Raw genomic sequence first — 16,696 nt, 5'->3', positions numbered from 1 at the left:
AGGGATAAGTTTCACTCACTGTCAATATAACATTCACCGTGATCCTTGTAATTTTATGTCAGCCATTTTATTAAGATAGATACTGACACGGGATTACGAGCAGCACGAGCTTCATGATAAAAAAAATTATTGTAATTGTACCATGATTAGGAAAAAAAGGGAAAAAAGCATTACATCTTAGGAACTTTGTACTCGTTCATTCCATTTTAATAGAGTCTTATAGTTCAAGATCAACTCATTTAAATTTTTTCATAATTGATAATGGATATTCATCTTGACTCATTTTTTAATGAGTATAAGAATATTTTAAAAGAAAATTCTACTTGCATTAGGTACCCTGCATGGACCTCGCTACGATACACGTGTTAACCAATCGTTTCACATTCGCGATCAACACAAATATCTGAGGAATAATTATTACACTGTATGAATATATATCATAACACCTAGTTGTGGATTTTCAATATTGTACGTAAAAGATTAATATGGGGGTAGTAACTCTGGCAGGAGATCAGTAAAAAATGTATCGTAAAATTTAATGGGAATTACGCGGTCTCATACTGACATAGTTAGAACCATTTGTTTTTGGCAGCGGGAATCGAAAGGATCTAGTGTATAATGAAAAAAAAGTGACTTTCGTTAGTACTCATTTTTTTGAAATATAACTTAAAAAGAAATACGTATAATTTTAAATGGATATATCTATAACAAATAAACAGTAGAAAAAATAATAATTTGTTCCCAAAAAAATTTGTTTAAAAAATGTTAAAAAAGGAAAAAGATTTGATGGAATTATACTTCTATTTTATTATATTTTTTAGGATACTAGAGTTGGTTGGAATATGTTTAGGTTATGAAGTGTTAATTATGTATCTAGGAATCAAGGAGAATGTAGCTTGAAAAATGAACTCTTCATTATGAAAATGAAAAAAGTATTACAGGCTCGACATAATTTAAAACTAAAATTTTACCCATCATTTCATAGATGGTTTGGCAAGCAGTTTTAAAATTCTTTTGTATGAATGATAAAATTTATTTTCTCAAATATTTATATTTACTATATTTCAGGGACAGTAAGGTAGCCCAGTTACTACGAGATTCGCTCGGGAATATAACGTGCCGCACGTGTATGATAGCACATGTATCACAGGAGATACCCCATTATAATGAATCATTACAAGTGATACAGTTGGCTGCACGTATACACAGGATGAGACGTAGAAAAGTCAGAGGGGTAAGTACATGTCTTATAGTTATCCTTGTTCTATTTTTTAGTTATCCTTGTTCTATTGCCCCTTTCTTCTTTTTTTTCCGGTTTCCCGGTTTTAAGTAACACCAACAATGTTCAGGCCATTCAAGTTTTCCTGGCAGAGGATTACCCTACGCGCCTCTCTTTTCAGTCACCAAAGTTCTGAAAACTAGCTGGATATGACATGAAATGATCTGAAGATCTTGGCAGGATTTGAACCCACAGGTCAGGGACCTGTCTCCCCAAGTCAACAACCTTAATAACTTGCTTATAAAGACCTTCTTTGTGTTTTCTACTAATGTTCTACTATATGAAAATGGAAACAGCATTTACTTACTGAAGATGATTTGAATGAAAATTTCTTTGAATGCTGTATCATTTTCAGTTATTTATACAATTGACAAGACTGGAAAAATAAAACAAACAAAAAAATGATTAATATAATTTATTAAAAAATAAATTAGAAATATATGTAAAAGACAGTTTAGTACATTTATTGTTAAGGCTCAACTGGTAGCAAAATTTGTACCAAATTCAGAAATATTTTAATGTCCTAAAATAAATAGCAGTCTCTTTCACAGTATCTATTCCTTTTCAAATTTAAATTTACAATTGAATTAGATTTATTATAGAGGTGTGGAATGAAAGAATGTAGATTTATATTCAGTTTGAAAAAAAACATTACAAATAAAACCACTGTTTTTCGTGGTATATACTTTAAAGATATAAACAATTTTGAGTGCCACAGAAACTGGTCTTGGTTATGATGAGATTATGTTAAGGATAACACTTGGTACCACTTCTGGTATCTTCCCTCATAGTGATTGTTAACTTGTCGGCAGGCCATAAAACACAAGTTGATCACTTCAGAGTCCTGGTGCAAAAAAGTTTCATCTCATAAATAAATAGTTCATGTGAGGGAAGAATAAGTTACAGCTATTTCGCACCAAGCCATCAACTTGTTCTTAAAAGCTTTAAACTGTTTCTCGCAGACGAAAAAATAATGATAATATATAATCAATTGTTTATAGTTTAAATGAGTGTAACAGGTATAATGTTATAAGTACTGCACCTAAGATTTATTTTTTGAATTCCAGTAGTCATTATCTGTGTTGTTATTCAATTCATTTCCTGATATTCTGCCATTAGTAGATCTCTACTTATGTATGTCGAAATTCCTTGATTTTTTTCCACCTATATAAATAGATTTAGTTATATAAATAGTGAACAAGTATTAGGTCTCTGTTATTTAGAATGTTACTTTTGAACTGAATGGATTGAAAGTTAGTATTCTGTAGGGAATTTATTAAAAATGTTTCTTTCACTATTTCAGCAATTTTCTGGAACAAGTTCAGATGACAGCTCTACTGATGGAAGTAGTATCCGGAGTCGACCCTATCGGGGTTTTCGTATGGGAACCCTCCATGAGGGCTCCTCCTTATCTGACCCGGATTACACCTCGAGCAGCGAGTCGTGTAACACTGTCATTTATATGGGAAATACATCTCATCAGTCGCTAAGTGATAGAGAACTAACTGATGGTGAAGGTCATCAAAGGTCAGTTCCAAGGACAAACCCTCGTCTGCCGAGAAGGGCAAGTGGGTCAAGGTCATCAGGAGATGAGGGTTCAAATTCTGATAGTGGGAGGAGTTTGTATAGGTCACGAGAAAGTTTATCAAGATTACATGGTGCAATAACATCTCCTGTAAGAGATGTGAGTGTAACAGGGTCAAGGCATGGGACCCCTGTCAGGTCCTTATCAAGGGGAACAACTCCAGTGCGAGACATTCAAACTTCTGATATGAACTCTTCAGTGTCTTGTTCACCGCCTAGTGTGCACTTTAATCTACCTCAAAAAATGAGTTCCCGGTCAAAAACTTTAGCTGGTAAACAGGACGGGAGCAATCCTCAGTGTTATGCCAGTACAAACATTGTAGATAAAGGGCCAAGGACTACTTCAAGATCAAAACGATCTAGTGCGTCACCAGGGAAAAAAGGTGATGAACAATGGATAGATGGTCCAGGGGCGGCTTTATACCCAGAGAAGAAGCAGAATACAGGGGAACAGTGGGTAGATGGACCATCAGCTTTCTTGGTGAAACAAGAACAAAAACATAATAAACCAAATACAAAAATGAGTTCAGAAGAAATGTGGGTGGACGGACCACCAGAAATGTTAGCAGAAAATCAAATGGACGAAAATCAGAATCGCACACCAAAGGTAGTTATGCATACAAGTAGTAAGAAAGCACATGTAAGAACTCTTTCCTCTCCTACAAGACATCAGTCACCAATGAATTCCCCTGCATTACTTCAAAAATCTGAAGGAATGTCACCCAACCAGTCTTGGCAAATGCAAGATGGTAGAGACAGGCCTGAAAGTCAAATAAGTGAGGACAGTACAATGTCAAATAAAGCACAACCTAGTGATTCTCGGCCTAATAGCATGCTTACAAATATTGGTGATGATGAAGATTTAGCCCCACTTGAAAATATCGAAGTTAAACCATTTGTGAAAGACTGGGTACAAAAACATGGAATGTCTGAAAATGATAATAGCTTGGGTAGTATGATTGAAACTGGGGAAAACATGATTGGAACTTTAGATTCTGTACAAAACTCATTTAGACGACCAAAACCACATGATTCTAGGACTAGAAAATTAATGCCATCATCGTCTACACCTAAACAATCGCCTCACCACTCTCCTAAGAATTCTCCTTCAATACATAGGAAGGTGAAAGCCAACAAACCTAACTTCCCAGCACCTCCTAATACCAGTAGAAGAGTTACTGATTGGCTTAAATCTGTTGAAAATAACCAACCAGAGGAGACAATATATATGGAAGGAATTGTGGGAAGAAATGTTGTTAGGGAGACTGTAATTAATGGTGATCATGAAACGGAATATTTAGCTGCTTCTTTGGATGCTTCTCGTGAAATATCTTCGTGTAGTTCTGTCTATCCAAACACGACACTTAATGATTCACGGACACCTGATTGTACCGATGCTGATCTATCTATGAGCAAGTTCAGTGAATCTCCTAATGAATGTAACATTGCTGATATGAGTTTTGACAGTTCGGTAGATACAGCGAATTCCTTACAAAATCGTGATTCAATTTATGAACTACAAATGGACGAACAGCTTGAGAAAGGTCTTGAGAATAATTCACGAAAAGGTGACGATGATGATGATGATTCATTTAGTAATGCATCTTGTGCCAAACTTTCAGATATGGATACTGCTGAAGCATTTGCAGAGGGTATTGACAATATTGGTGACATGAAAAAATCAGAAACAATTCAGAGTATAAAAACATTGGTAGGTGATTCTAGCGTGGATTGTATGAGACAGGAGAACATTGAACAGTTAAATGGTGTGTGCAATAAGGACCTTAAACCTAAAGAAAATCTACAATTTGATTATGAACCTATTGTTCATCTTCTTTCGCGTAAACCGGATGGAGCGTCTAATCCTAATTTAATGTGTGAAAGCTTTTCTGAAAAGACTAATGTTAGTGCATTAAGAGAGGAATATTTAATAGTGAATGCAATATCTAGTCAGTCCATGGACATGACGAAGAGATCTCAGACCATGTCCAGTAAATCTTACAGAGAATGCGAGGGTGACGGAATGATTGATGAAGATGTCCATGTCCCGGCACCGTTGCCACTTAAACCATGCTTTAAATGCGGATATTCACAAGAAGTTTCTAAACCTATAGCTAAAATGTGTAAAGACTGTCAAAAAATGGTTGCCTTGTCTATAAAGAACTCGCATAGTAGTGTAACACGGAAAGATAAAGATAAATCAAAATATAATGTTCATCCTTCATCAAGTAGTGGTAGTCCTACGTCGAAGAGCTCAAAGTCTAAAGCTCAGTCACCCAGTCATAGTAAATTACCAGTGTTTTCAAAAAACTTGCAAGTGTCCTCAAAAGATTCAAAATCAAGTCGTAAAAAAGAGAAAGAGTCTAAAAAATCTAGTTTACTTTCTAGGAAATCTTCTAGAAGCCATGACTCAGATAGTGGCAATGATAGTGGAATTGTTGCTATCGAAAAGACTCTCTTATCTCCGTATGCTACGGTGACCAAACCACGAACGGTTAGTCACTCGAGTAGCGGACACGGCAGTGATAACAGCAGCACAATGAGTGCCGACTTGATTTCAAAACAGGGTAGCAGTCTGTCGGATAAAATTCATGGTGGAACGAGCAGCGGGTACGAGAGTATGCTGCGGGAAAGTGAGGGCTCAGGCTCTTCCACGATAAATGAAGACAGCGCTGAAGAATCTTCTGGGGACAAAAAAAAAGGAAGCAAGAAAAAACGGCTACCCAGTAAGTTGTTATCTTTTACTTAGTAATAGTTTATTTGTAGTTTTAGATTTTCCTAGCATTGTTGCAGAAGTTTTTTTATATTCTTTTACTCACTGATGACTGCTTTTGTGTAGATATGATAAATTGTAATATTATTCATGGCTTTAATATTTCTTAATCCTCTCAGATTAAATAGATATTAAACAGTTGAAAATGCTGTGTATGTAAGAAAATGGTAACGCTTCTGAAAATACAAACTTTTCATAGAAAACTGTTATTGTAGAACTATTTATCAGTTTCAAGTGCAAATATCAGGTTTTCAAGACATTTTTAATCCATCGTAGCTGTTATTACTTTGTACGAGATCAAAAATATCTTCATCAGATCAAAAATATCTTCATCGTGTTTTTTCAACTTTTGCGTAATTATTGTAGATTGCCTACAGCAAGTTACTTGAGAACTTTAGCAGAGGTTTTATTGCAGGCAAGCTTGACAATAGGTTAACCTGGTATTAGTCCTACCTTTTGATGAGCTCCAATTTTACTACCTGGCCCGTTCTCATTCAGGTGTAGAAAATAAGATATTAAGAATGAGATTATATGAAAAATCTGTATTGTATAAAGTTAATGGCAAGCAAATGAAATTGATAATTGTGATGAAGCTAGAGCTGATAGGGAAGCAATTTTGGCTTATGTCCAGACCCTTGCTGTTGATGAGATAGTTAATGTTTTTAAGTTGAAAGGGGTTGAGACTTTGTTGTTTTTGATTTGATTTTTACATGTTGTTAGTGGGCTCAACTTTTAATTAGGCAATATCTAGGTGTAATTATTTTGTAGACAGGAAAACTGGTTGGTTGACCTAAATTTAGTCTGCAGATTACTTTTTTCTGGTGTCTGTGTGGGCTTGTCTGGGGGTTAGAGATTATTTCTAAAAAATTGCAATATTATGTTGAATTGCTTCCCTTGTTTTACCTAGCTTATACCTTAAATAATTTATGTTTCTTCTAGTATTTTGTGCCGGAGATTAAAGCAAAATCTGTATATATTTTGGTTTGAGATTTATTTTTACGTTGTAAATATAATATTAAATTTTTTTTATTAAAAGGTACAAGACGCAGTAGATCTGCTCCATCCCGCAACTCCGAGAGTCCGGAGTCATCAAGTAGAAAGTCGAGCCCATCAAGTAAGAACTCGAGCTTAAGTCCAACCTCAAGGGCATGGCAGGAGAAACATGGACGACTGAAGGAAGAGGGACCACTAGAACTAAAAGAGTATGATGCAGACGATGTCAAGCGTATGACACGACACAGGACAGATGAAGAGGTACATAATTATTTACTTTGTGAATTTTACAAGCATTTTGATTGGCTGTTATAATATAAAAGTAAATGAATTATAGAAATATTAACTTTTTATTAACCCTTTCTAATGATAAGTTTATTCTAAGAACCAAAAAGGTGTTAAAAATAGCTTAAAAAAACCTAGGGTGAAAAACAAAAATGACCAAATGCAAAGATTTTAATTTGTGACTAATATTTCATTTTATTTCTTTAAACTTCATTGTAATATTAACATCATTTTGCACAATATAATTATTAAGAAAGGATTGTTTATCACAATGCTGGATTACACATTGATGGTAAATAGTCATAAAAATATTTTATTATTGAATCATAACAAAAATTTATCAAAATGAAACAATCTGTTTAACATGTTAAGGTATTAAAGTCATTCATTAATACATTATCTTGAACAAATTGTTTGAAATGAAAACCTTATAAAAAGCTACGATGGAGTAAATTGGGGAAACTTATAAAAATGAGTTAACTAATTAGAATTCAACAACTGAAAAAAATTAAACAATGAATATTGACGAAGTTAAATTTGATATATCTTGGGTATAAATTTGATATATCTTGGGTGTTCTGTCTGTGAGGATTAAGTGAAAATCAAAGTTCTGATGTAGAGACTTTGTTTTTTAATGCAAATTTTATGCCAGGTATTAGTAAAAATTAATTCAATACAGGTAACAAATGTAACCAACTCCCTTTAATGTGGGAAAACGTAACATTTATTAGTGTATGTGTAGTGCAACTAGAAATCTGTTTATTGTTAGAAAAACAAGTAAATTATGTCATGAAAAGGTGTGTTTGCATCTGGTGCAAGATTTGTGGTGGCTTCCGACTGTAAAATCCCCTCAGCAATTATGTTTCTATTGTGAAAAACAATAATTTCCTCTAAAATTTATGACGGTTTGTTACTGCTAATTCATTAGCACAAGCTTTGTTTCATCATTGGTAGTAAAAATTATAATTTCGAAATAAGTTATATTTATGTAATAAAGGAACATGTGTACTACATGTGCGAGCTCACAAATACACCCACATCAATACACTTACACTGATGCTATGTTACACTTTAATGACTTATAGATTTGGTACTGTATTTATTATTTATGACTCCTTATTCTTCAAATTTATTGTATTGTTATTTAGTGCAGCACATTTCCAGTTTTTATTTTGAACTTAAGTGTTAATACTTAGTTTTGCAATTACATGATTGTATAAATAAGGGTTATTCAGTACTTTTGCACCATTTGTGTTTTGTCTATGATTATAAAAGATCAATTCACCAAAATACAGAAAGTTTAAGTTTACGATATTGTTTTCACCTTAAATAATAATGGACCATTCCAAATTCAAAACAGGACAAGTCTATTACGTAAATTTAAAATTTAGCAGGGAAAGGGTTTTCTTTTTTCATTTACCTTTCTTATCTTTCTTATTATAAATGCTTCACATTCAGCTAAATAAATTTTAATCTTTTGTGTTTGTTTTATTCTTTTCAGACTTTACGAAAAAATCATGACAAAATTAAAGAAATTTTGAATAATGGAAAACAGTCGCAGGAGATTCCAAATACAAAGGACACGTATATCGTAGACCGAAATAATTGGAGTTTTGATTGTAAGTTTCTAATGTGCTTCTCCTGCCGTTCTCGGAAGAAAACGGATGTGTAAACTGTACACGCGCTTGGACATGTAAAACTGTTAATCTCTCAATAAGCTCACACCCATTACTGCTGACGATGTTCTTTTATATTCAGTTACGTCTGTGTTACTCGCAACTCTGTTGTTACACTTTGTTGGAGTTGTATCTTCTATACGTACAATACTGTTTTGTTAGTTGACACACTTTCTGTTGTTTTTTTTTTTTGTGAATGATATGAGCGGCGTCATGACAAAACCAAGTAATGCGTTTGCGACCAGCATGGATCCAGACCAGCCTGCGCATCCGCACAGTCTGATCAGGATCCATGCTGTTTCGCCTACAAACACTATTACAAGTAGAGAAACTGATAGCGAACAGCATGGTCTGGATCCATGTAGGTCGCAAACTATGTTGGTTTTGTCATGGCACGGCTGATATCTCTTTTTCTGTTTTGCGGAAGTGTTATATTTTTTTTTTATTCATCTGCATTATACAATTATTGTTTATCTTCGAACGACTGCAGATTTGGTATATCTCAGGCATGTATATATATGTATTTTATATACCAGCATGTATCGGCAAAGTGTGAAAAATCTGTGATTATTTATTTCGCAATATTTCTGAAATAATTCATTATTGTAAGTAGTTATGCTAGTTTTTTTTTGTGTATATATTATATAGTATCAAAATGATCAGAGCTACGTGTATAAAAAAAGAAAATCTGTATATAAACATTATAAATAATCATTTTGAAACAAATTGACGAACAGAATTTTTTCAGTGTATTATTTACGATACTTGCTGGTTCAAACTAAAATATCTTTGAATAATTGTGCCTCGATTTATTTCTTGATTTTATAATTGAGCTTATTAGTTATTTCATGCATTGTTTTATAATGTAACACACACTTACACTTAAAAGTATCATTGTAAGATTTTTTTTCAAACAATTACATGTTAATTTTGTTTTGAATGCAGAAAACAAACTTTTTTTATCCTGTTTAATGAAAATTTGCAAATGTAATGTGTAAATTTGACAGTGTTATAATACCTGCGGATATGTGCAATCATCTTTGTCTGTGTTTTGTGATTATTTTTTCATTGATTCTCATACTTTATATTTTGTAATCATAGAGTTATTTTGATATATTTTTGTATGTTGTATTTTTTTTTCTTTTTTTCTCTTTTGAATGTATGTACAGTAAAATATTCCACTCAATTTCATGATTTTCTCTCGCTTAGCAACGGTGCTTCATCATCTTGTCATTCTTTGCTTTAGTATTCTACACTAAATTTTGAAGTTTTTTTTTTTTACGTTTTAATCGAGACCAAAAAAATTTACATATTTCATACCAAAGTTATAGTATCTTTCTTAAACAATGAAATATTTTATAATGTTATATTATATTTTAACATGTGCAAGTATTATATTAAAGTCATGGTGCTTCAGATTTTACCATTTGGTAATGCTATGCATATAATAAATAACTGCTGAAATATATGTGACAGAATAAGGTTAATCTGTAACAGTTTGTCTGTACGTAATGTAGTATTTCTTCTCTTTTTTCAAGCTTCCGAAAATGATGAAATCTCCGGACATTGTTGTTACGTGTCTTCGTATGGGTACCACCGTGTATAGCGGAGAAAAAATTAATATGTTTATGTGTTAATATTCTTATGTAGAATGTGTTTTCTATGTGACAAAATAATAACTTGATTGAAAAAACAAAAACGCAAATAAATGTTACATTGTTTTTGATACAAAATTGAGGCTGTTACTCTAAGCTCTTTGCAATAATTATTTTTATGTAGAAACTAAACGATTGAACAACTTTCTTCATAGATTTCTTTCTTTCATGAAAGCTGGAAAGTTTATAAAACATTAATTTTACACATCTAAATCATAAGAATAAAGGGGAACAACTCCAACTTGCATGTAATAATTGTTAATTGATTGTTTCCCTTGTACAAAACACAATACTGATAGTCAGTCTATCTCTTTATTCTTCATGAATTTACATGTTAATGTGAGAGTGTAATATCTTGTAAATTTTATGTAAAAAATTAAACGTTTTTACATTTTGTACATCATTTCTATGGAAACTGTTTGTGTAAATTACTTAGTGAAGATAGTTTTTATCATAGTGTATATTGTACATAGTCTGTTATCATGATATATTTAGATTCTCTGAATTTTTAAGTCTTGGATCTGAAAACAATTGTATAGTGCTAATAATTCTATGTGATTCAGTGCCACGCCCTTGACCCCCATCATACTTGACAGGATTTCGCCGATAAAAATGAATTGCTGAGTAGTTTCTTATTTTGTTATTCTGTAATAACCAATTTCATCAAGGACTAATCTTAGAGTTCTTTTATTTGAATTATTGTTTACACTTTTAATTTTCCCCCATTAAAAAGTTTTGTATTAACCATTACCACACTATGATTATTTCTTAAGGAATTTCAAAATATGTACTGAATGAAGTCAGCAGTGCAGACCGGCAGATCTGGTCCTAAGTAGATTTAGTTGCCGCCAGCTGGCTAAAGGTTAAACATTAAAGCACAGTAATTAATTACTTTTTTATGCCGGGTGAAGAGAATCATTCTGTTGATGAGAAATATATTTAGTTTAGCATAAAAAATGAAAAACACCAAGACATTTTTACTTACAGTTTGACATAGTCAATTTTTGACTTACGACAGATTTTATTGGTACGTTATCTTTTGGAAAATTCACTGTTAAGTTTATTATTAAAACAAACTTTTTTGAGAAAAGTCTTTCAATACAAATCAAGACTTTTAATAAACATTGAAAAATAATTAAAAAAGGGATAGTTAAATTTTTTGCATTGTTTTAAATTGAAACAGGCATGAAGTTGGATAAAATGGAGCAGATATTATGCTTTACAAATGACAGTCCCCAGATTATATAAGCCTATGAATTAAGACCTATGAACAATTTTGTCACCGAGGCCTGCATATATAGTACCATGGATATATAATATAGAGATCATGTATTTATTGTTGTGTGCCCATGTAGGCACCATTTTGTATGATTATTATTTGCAATAAATTGTTTATAAAAAAATTGTACATTTTGTTTTTTATTCATAATTTTCATCCAAAAAATGTCCATTACCCTGACTGGTATTTCACATTTCACAAATGTTGAAGTGACATAACATTTTGGGAGTGAAATAATGCTCTTGGAATGAAACATTCCTTCTTCTTAATCACTGACAAAAAAGCATTATTCAGTATCATGTTACCAGGGATATTCTATAAGTGAAACATAGGAGTGTTGAAGTGGTAAGATCAGCTTTGTGGGTTTAAACCCCCTCTGGGACAAGCCATTATTTCTGTGAGCAAGAAACTTTACCCTAGTGCTAAGAACTGGTTGTTTCCAGGAACATATAAAAGAGTGTTTAAATAAGGTTATATAGCTTCTAATACAATAGCACTAAAATAAAATCAGCGTAAACTTAATGCAGGAGACATCAAAAAGTGCAAGATTTCTGTAAGATTCTTGAAGAATAGCACCAAGACCAAATTAACATTACTCAATTTTCTTGACAATCAAGAGTTGTGCTCAATAATCACAATGGAACAAAATTTGTGTTACTCAATTTTCTTGACATTATTTTGTGACCTTTGGCCAATCAGTTCTACAAACAAATGTACAAAGGATTCATATCTAAAGAATCTATGTACTTTTATAGTCATGACCAGTTCGCCAACAGCCCACTTCACTTGTCTCAGAGCTGGATAGTTTTATCAAAGTAGCATAAAGAAGGGGACATAATTCTGCTTTAGTGTACAGTGACAAATATTTCAAGTTTGAACCTAAACAGTTATTATGAAAAAGGCAAATATTATAAAAAAAATAAAGGGAAATAATTAAGCAACAAGGGTGCCATAGTCACAAAATACGCCCATTTACGAAAGCTTTAGATGGAGATGGGGGCATTATGGATAAGTGTTATCTAGCAAGCAAGTTTTTATTCTTGGCACTGTGTTGTTAAATGAACCTTAAAACAAATCAGTAGGGAAGATATGCACAGGATGTGTGACCTTGACCGCAGGGACCTGAATTTTATGCACGGCACTCAGCCTCACAATGATGAACATTTGTGCCAAATTATATTGAAATCCCTCTATGCATGTAGAAGTTTTGCTCCAGACAAGCGTTTTTCTATGAGCTCTAACTGTGACCTTCACCTTTGACCTAGAGACTTGGTTCATGTGCAGGGCACTACGTCTCATGGTGGTGAACAATTCTATAAAGTGACATTAAAATTCCTCCATGCATGTAGAAAATATGCTCCGGACAACATCTGGATATTTAATCATCTCCAGTGACCTTGACCTTGCAAATATTAACCTAAATTAAATGTGTCACACCTGTAGTCATGATAGTTACCATTTGTGCTACAATCCATCAATAAATGATGACTAAATGGTCCCTATACACATCTTCAAATTTTTATCTAAACTTTGACCTCTATGTGTAACCTTGACTTTGGTCGCAGGGATCTGAATTTTGCGTGCGGCACTCAGCCTCACAATGGTGAACATTTGTGCCAAGTTATATTGAAATCCCCCTATGAATGTAGAAGTTTTGCTCCGGACAAGCATTTTTCAATGAGCTCTAAGTGTGACCTTGACCTTTGACCTGGATCATGCATGGAGCAATACATATCATGGTGGTGAACATTTCCATAAAGTATTATAAAAATTCTTCCATACATGTAGGAGATATGCTCCAGACAAAATCTGGATGTTTCACCATCTTTAGTGACCTTGACCTTGCATATATTGACCTAAAGTACATGTGTCACAGCCGTAGTCATGATTATGACCATTTGTGTTACAATCCCTCAATAAATGATGATTAAATCGGCCCTATACACATCTTCATATTTTTATCTAAACTTTGACCTCTATGTGTGACCTTGACCTTGGCTGCAGGGACCTGAATTTTGTGCGCGACACTCCGCCTCACAATGGTGAACATTTGTGCCAAGTTATATTGAAATCCCTCTATGCATGTGGAATTTTTGCTCCGGACAAGCGTTTTTCAATGAGCTCTTAAGTGTGACCTTGACCTTTGACCTAGAGACCTAGTTCATGTGCGTGACATGGCTTCTCATAATGGTGAACATTTCTATGAAATTTCATTAAAATCCCTCCATGCGTGTAGGAGATATGCTCCGGACAAAATCTGGATATTTCATCATCTTTAGTGACCTTGACCTTGTATATATTGACCTAAATTATATGTATCACAGCCATAGTCTTGATAATGACCATTTGTGTTACAATCCCTCAATAAATGATGACTAAATGGTCCATATACACATCTTCATATTTTTATCTGAACTTTGACCTCTATGTGTGACCTTGACCTTGGCCGCAAGGACCTGAATCTTGCGCGCGACACTCCGCCTCACAATGGTGAACATTTGTGCCAAGTAATATTGAAACCCCTCTATACATGTGGAAGTTTTGCTCCGGACAAGCATTTTTCAATGAGCTCTAAGTGTGACCTTGACCTTTGACCTAGAGACCTGGTTCATGTGCGCGACACTGCTCCTCATAGTGGTGAACATTTCTATGAAGTTTCATTAAAATCCCTCCATACATGTAGGAGATATGCTCCGGACAAAATTGGACGCCGCCCGCCCGCCAGAGGCGTTCCCATAATACGTCCCGTTTTTCAAACGGGCGTATAAAAATGGTTTTCAGGATTACCTACCCAATAGAAATGCATTCCAATGAAGTCCAAGTTTAAAATCCAAGAAATTCAAGACAAACAGGGACAGAACTTTAATAGCAAAATAAATCATATGACTACCTGCTTTTTATTAATAATTTCCAATTTTAGAATTGAACAAGTAAACAAGAGGGCCATGATGGCCCTAGATCGCTCACCTGATTTATCAAACTCATCCAAACAATTACCTAGACAAGCATTCTGACCAAGTCTCATGACAGGTGAGTCAAAAATGTGACCACTACAGTGTTAACAAGGATTATCCATATTTAAGCAGTGCGACCTAGTTTTTTACCCAGGTGACACATATTCAAACTTTACCTAGAAATCATCAAAACAAACTTTTAGACCAATTTCAAGGATACTTGGATCAAAACAGTAGCAACTAGAGTGTTAACAAGATTTTTCTATTTTTAGCTCCGGTGACCTAGTTCCACATGCGATTTCGAACTCATCCAAGCAATTACCTATACAAGCATCCTGACCAAGTTTGATGATAATTGAGTCGAAAATGTGACCACTAGAATGTTAACAAGGTTTTTCCATATTTGGGCGGTGTGACCTAGTTTTTTTCATCCAAGATGACCAATGTTCGAACTTGACTTAGAAATCATCAAAACAAACTTTCAGACCAATTAACAGAATATTTGGATCACAACAGTAGCCACTAGAGTGTTAACAAGATTTTTCTATTTTTAGCTCCGGTGACCTACTTTTTCATCCGAGATGACCCATGTTCAATTTCTTCCCAGCAATGACCTAGACAAGTTTCCTGACCAAGTTTGATGACAATTGAGTCAAAATTGTGACCACTAGAGTGTTAACAAGGTTTTTCTATTTTTAGCTCCTGTGACCTAGTTTTTCATCCAAGATGACCCATGTTCGAACTCATCCGAGCTATCACCTAGACAAGCATCTTGATCAAGTTTGATGATGATTGATGCAAAAATGTGACCACTAGAGTGTTAACAAGGTTTTTCTATTTTTAGCTCCGGTGACCTACTTTTTCATCCGAGATGACCCATGTTCACACTCATCCGAGCTATCAACTAGATAAGCATCCTGACCAAGTTTGATGATGATTGATGCAAAAATGTGACTGCTAGAGTGTTAACAAGGTTTTTCTATTTTTAGCTCCGGTGACCTATTTTTCATCCGAGATGACCCATGTTCGAACTCATCCGAGCTATCACCTAGACAAGGATCTTGACCAAGTTTGATGATGATTGATGCAAAAATGTGACCGCTAGAGTGTTAACAAGGTTTTTCTATTTTTAGCTCCGGTGACCTACTTTTTCATCCGAGATGACCCATGTTCGAACTCATCCGAGCTATCACCTAGACAAGCATCTTGACCAAGTTTGATGATGATTGATGCAAAAATGTGACCGCTAGAGTGTTAACAAGGTTTTTCTATTTTTAGCTCCGGTGACCTACTTTTTCATCCGAGATGACCCATGTTCGAACTCATCCGAGCTATCACCTAGACAAACATCCTGACCAAGTTTGATGATGATTGAGGCAAAAATGTGACCTCTAGAGTGTTAACAAGGTTTTTCTATTTTTAGCTCTTGTGACCTAGTTTCTCATCCGAGATGACCCATGTTCGAACTCATCCGAGCTATCAACTAGATAAGCATCCTGACCAAGTTTGATGATGATTGAGGCAAAAATGTGACCGCTAGAGTGTTAACAACTAAATGTGAACGGACGACGGACGGACGGACGACGGACGACGGACGACGGACAATCATCGATCCTAAAAGCTCACCCTGAGCATGCTCAGGTGAGCTAAAAAAGGGGCATAACTTTGTAAAATACAAGATTTAAGATTTTCTGCCCTTCTGAAATGGTAATACGTGTATATTTTTATAATGATGTATAAAACAGTATAGGGAGTTTAAAGTAAATATCTAAGAAAAACTAGAGCAAAAAATCCAAGTTGAAAAAGGGGCATAACTTTGCAAAAAAATATCTTAGGAATACAATATTATGCCTTTTTGAAAGACGTCCTTTTATGACAACAAATATGACTTGTATGTGAATAGCTGTTAGTGTTTCTGCGAAAATGGACCTCAACAAAAAGTTAAACCAAAGCCAGGAGGGTTATGACAATGGTTCCTCTTTTTTCTTTGAAAAGCGGAGCTAAAAATGTAAAGATCAGTTTACCAAATGTTCAATGTAATAATTGTTACAGATCACAATTATCTTAAACAAGGCCTTAAGAAACCATCAAAATTCACCAATTCCAAACAAACAAGAGCCATGTTAGCATGGCCATCCCCCAATGAATGTGTTTGCTCATGTAAGAATGTATATGTAGTAGAGCAGAATAATTCAATCTAAAGACGTCTTTGGTAATG

General features: G+C 34.2%; 1 protein-coding gene across 2 annotated transcripts in view; it reads left to right on the top strand.

Annotated features, from left to right (window-relative positions):
• LOC132748674 (kinesin-like protein KIF26B) overlaps positions 1-11,653 on the top strand; it is a 252,423-nt gene extending 240,770 nt beyond the window's left edge. For both annotated transcript variants that reach the window (XM_060738285.1, XM_060738286.1), the window contains exons 14-18: positions 1,069-1,234; positions 2,583-5,589; positions 6,673-6,890; positions 8,416-8,533; positions 10,129-11,653. In XM_060738285.1, coding sequence (XP_060594268.1) covers positions 1,069-1,234; positions 2,583-5,589; positions 6,673-6,890; positions 8,416-8,533; positions 10,129-10,196 — 3,577 coding nt within the window. In that variant the 3' untranslated portion in view covers positions 10,197-11,653. The remainder of the gene's footprint in view (positions 1-1,068; positions 1,235-2,582; positions 5,590-6,672; positions 6,891-8,415; positions 8,534-10,128) is intronic.
• Positions 11,654-16,696: the final 5,043 nt, after the last annotated feature.

This window comes from Ruditapes philippinarum, unplaced genomic scaffold, assembly GCF_026571515.1.
Source record: "Ruditapes philippinarum isolate M1 unplaced genomic scaffold, ASM2657151v2 ctg101_1_1_1_1, whole genome shotgun sequence".
In the NCBI taxonomy this organism is placed as follows: Eukaryota; Metazoa; Mollusca; class Bivalvia; order Venerida; family Veneridae; genus Ruditapes; species Ruditapes philippinarum.
Note: the sequence above shows the minus strand (reverse complement) of the source record. Positions and strands in the feature narration are given on the sequence as shown.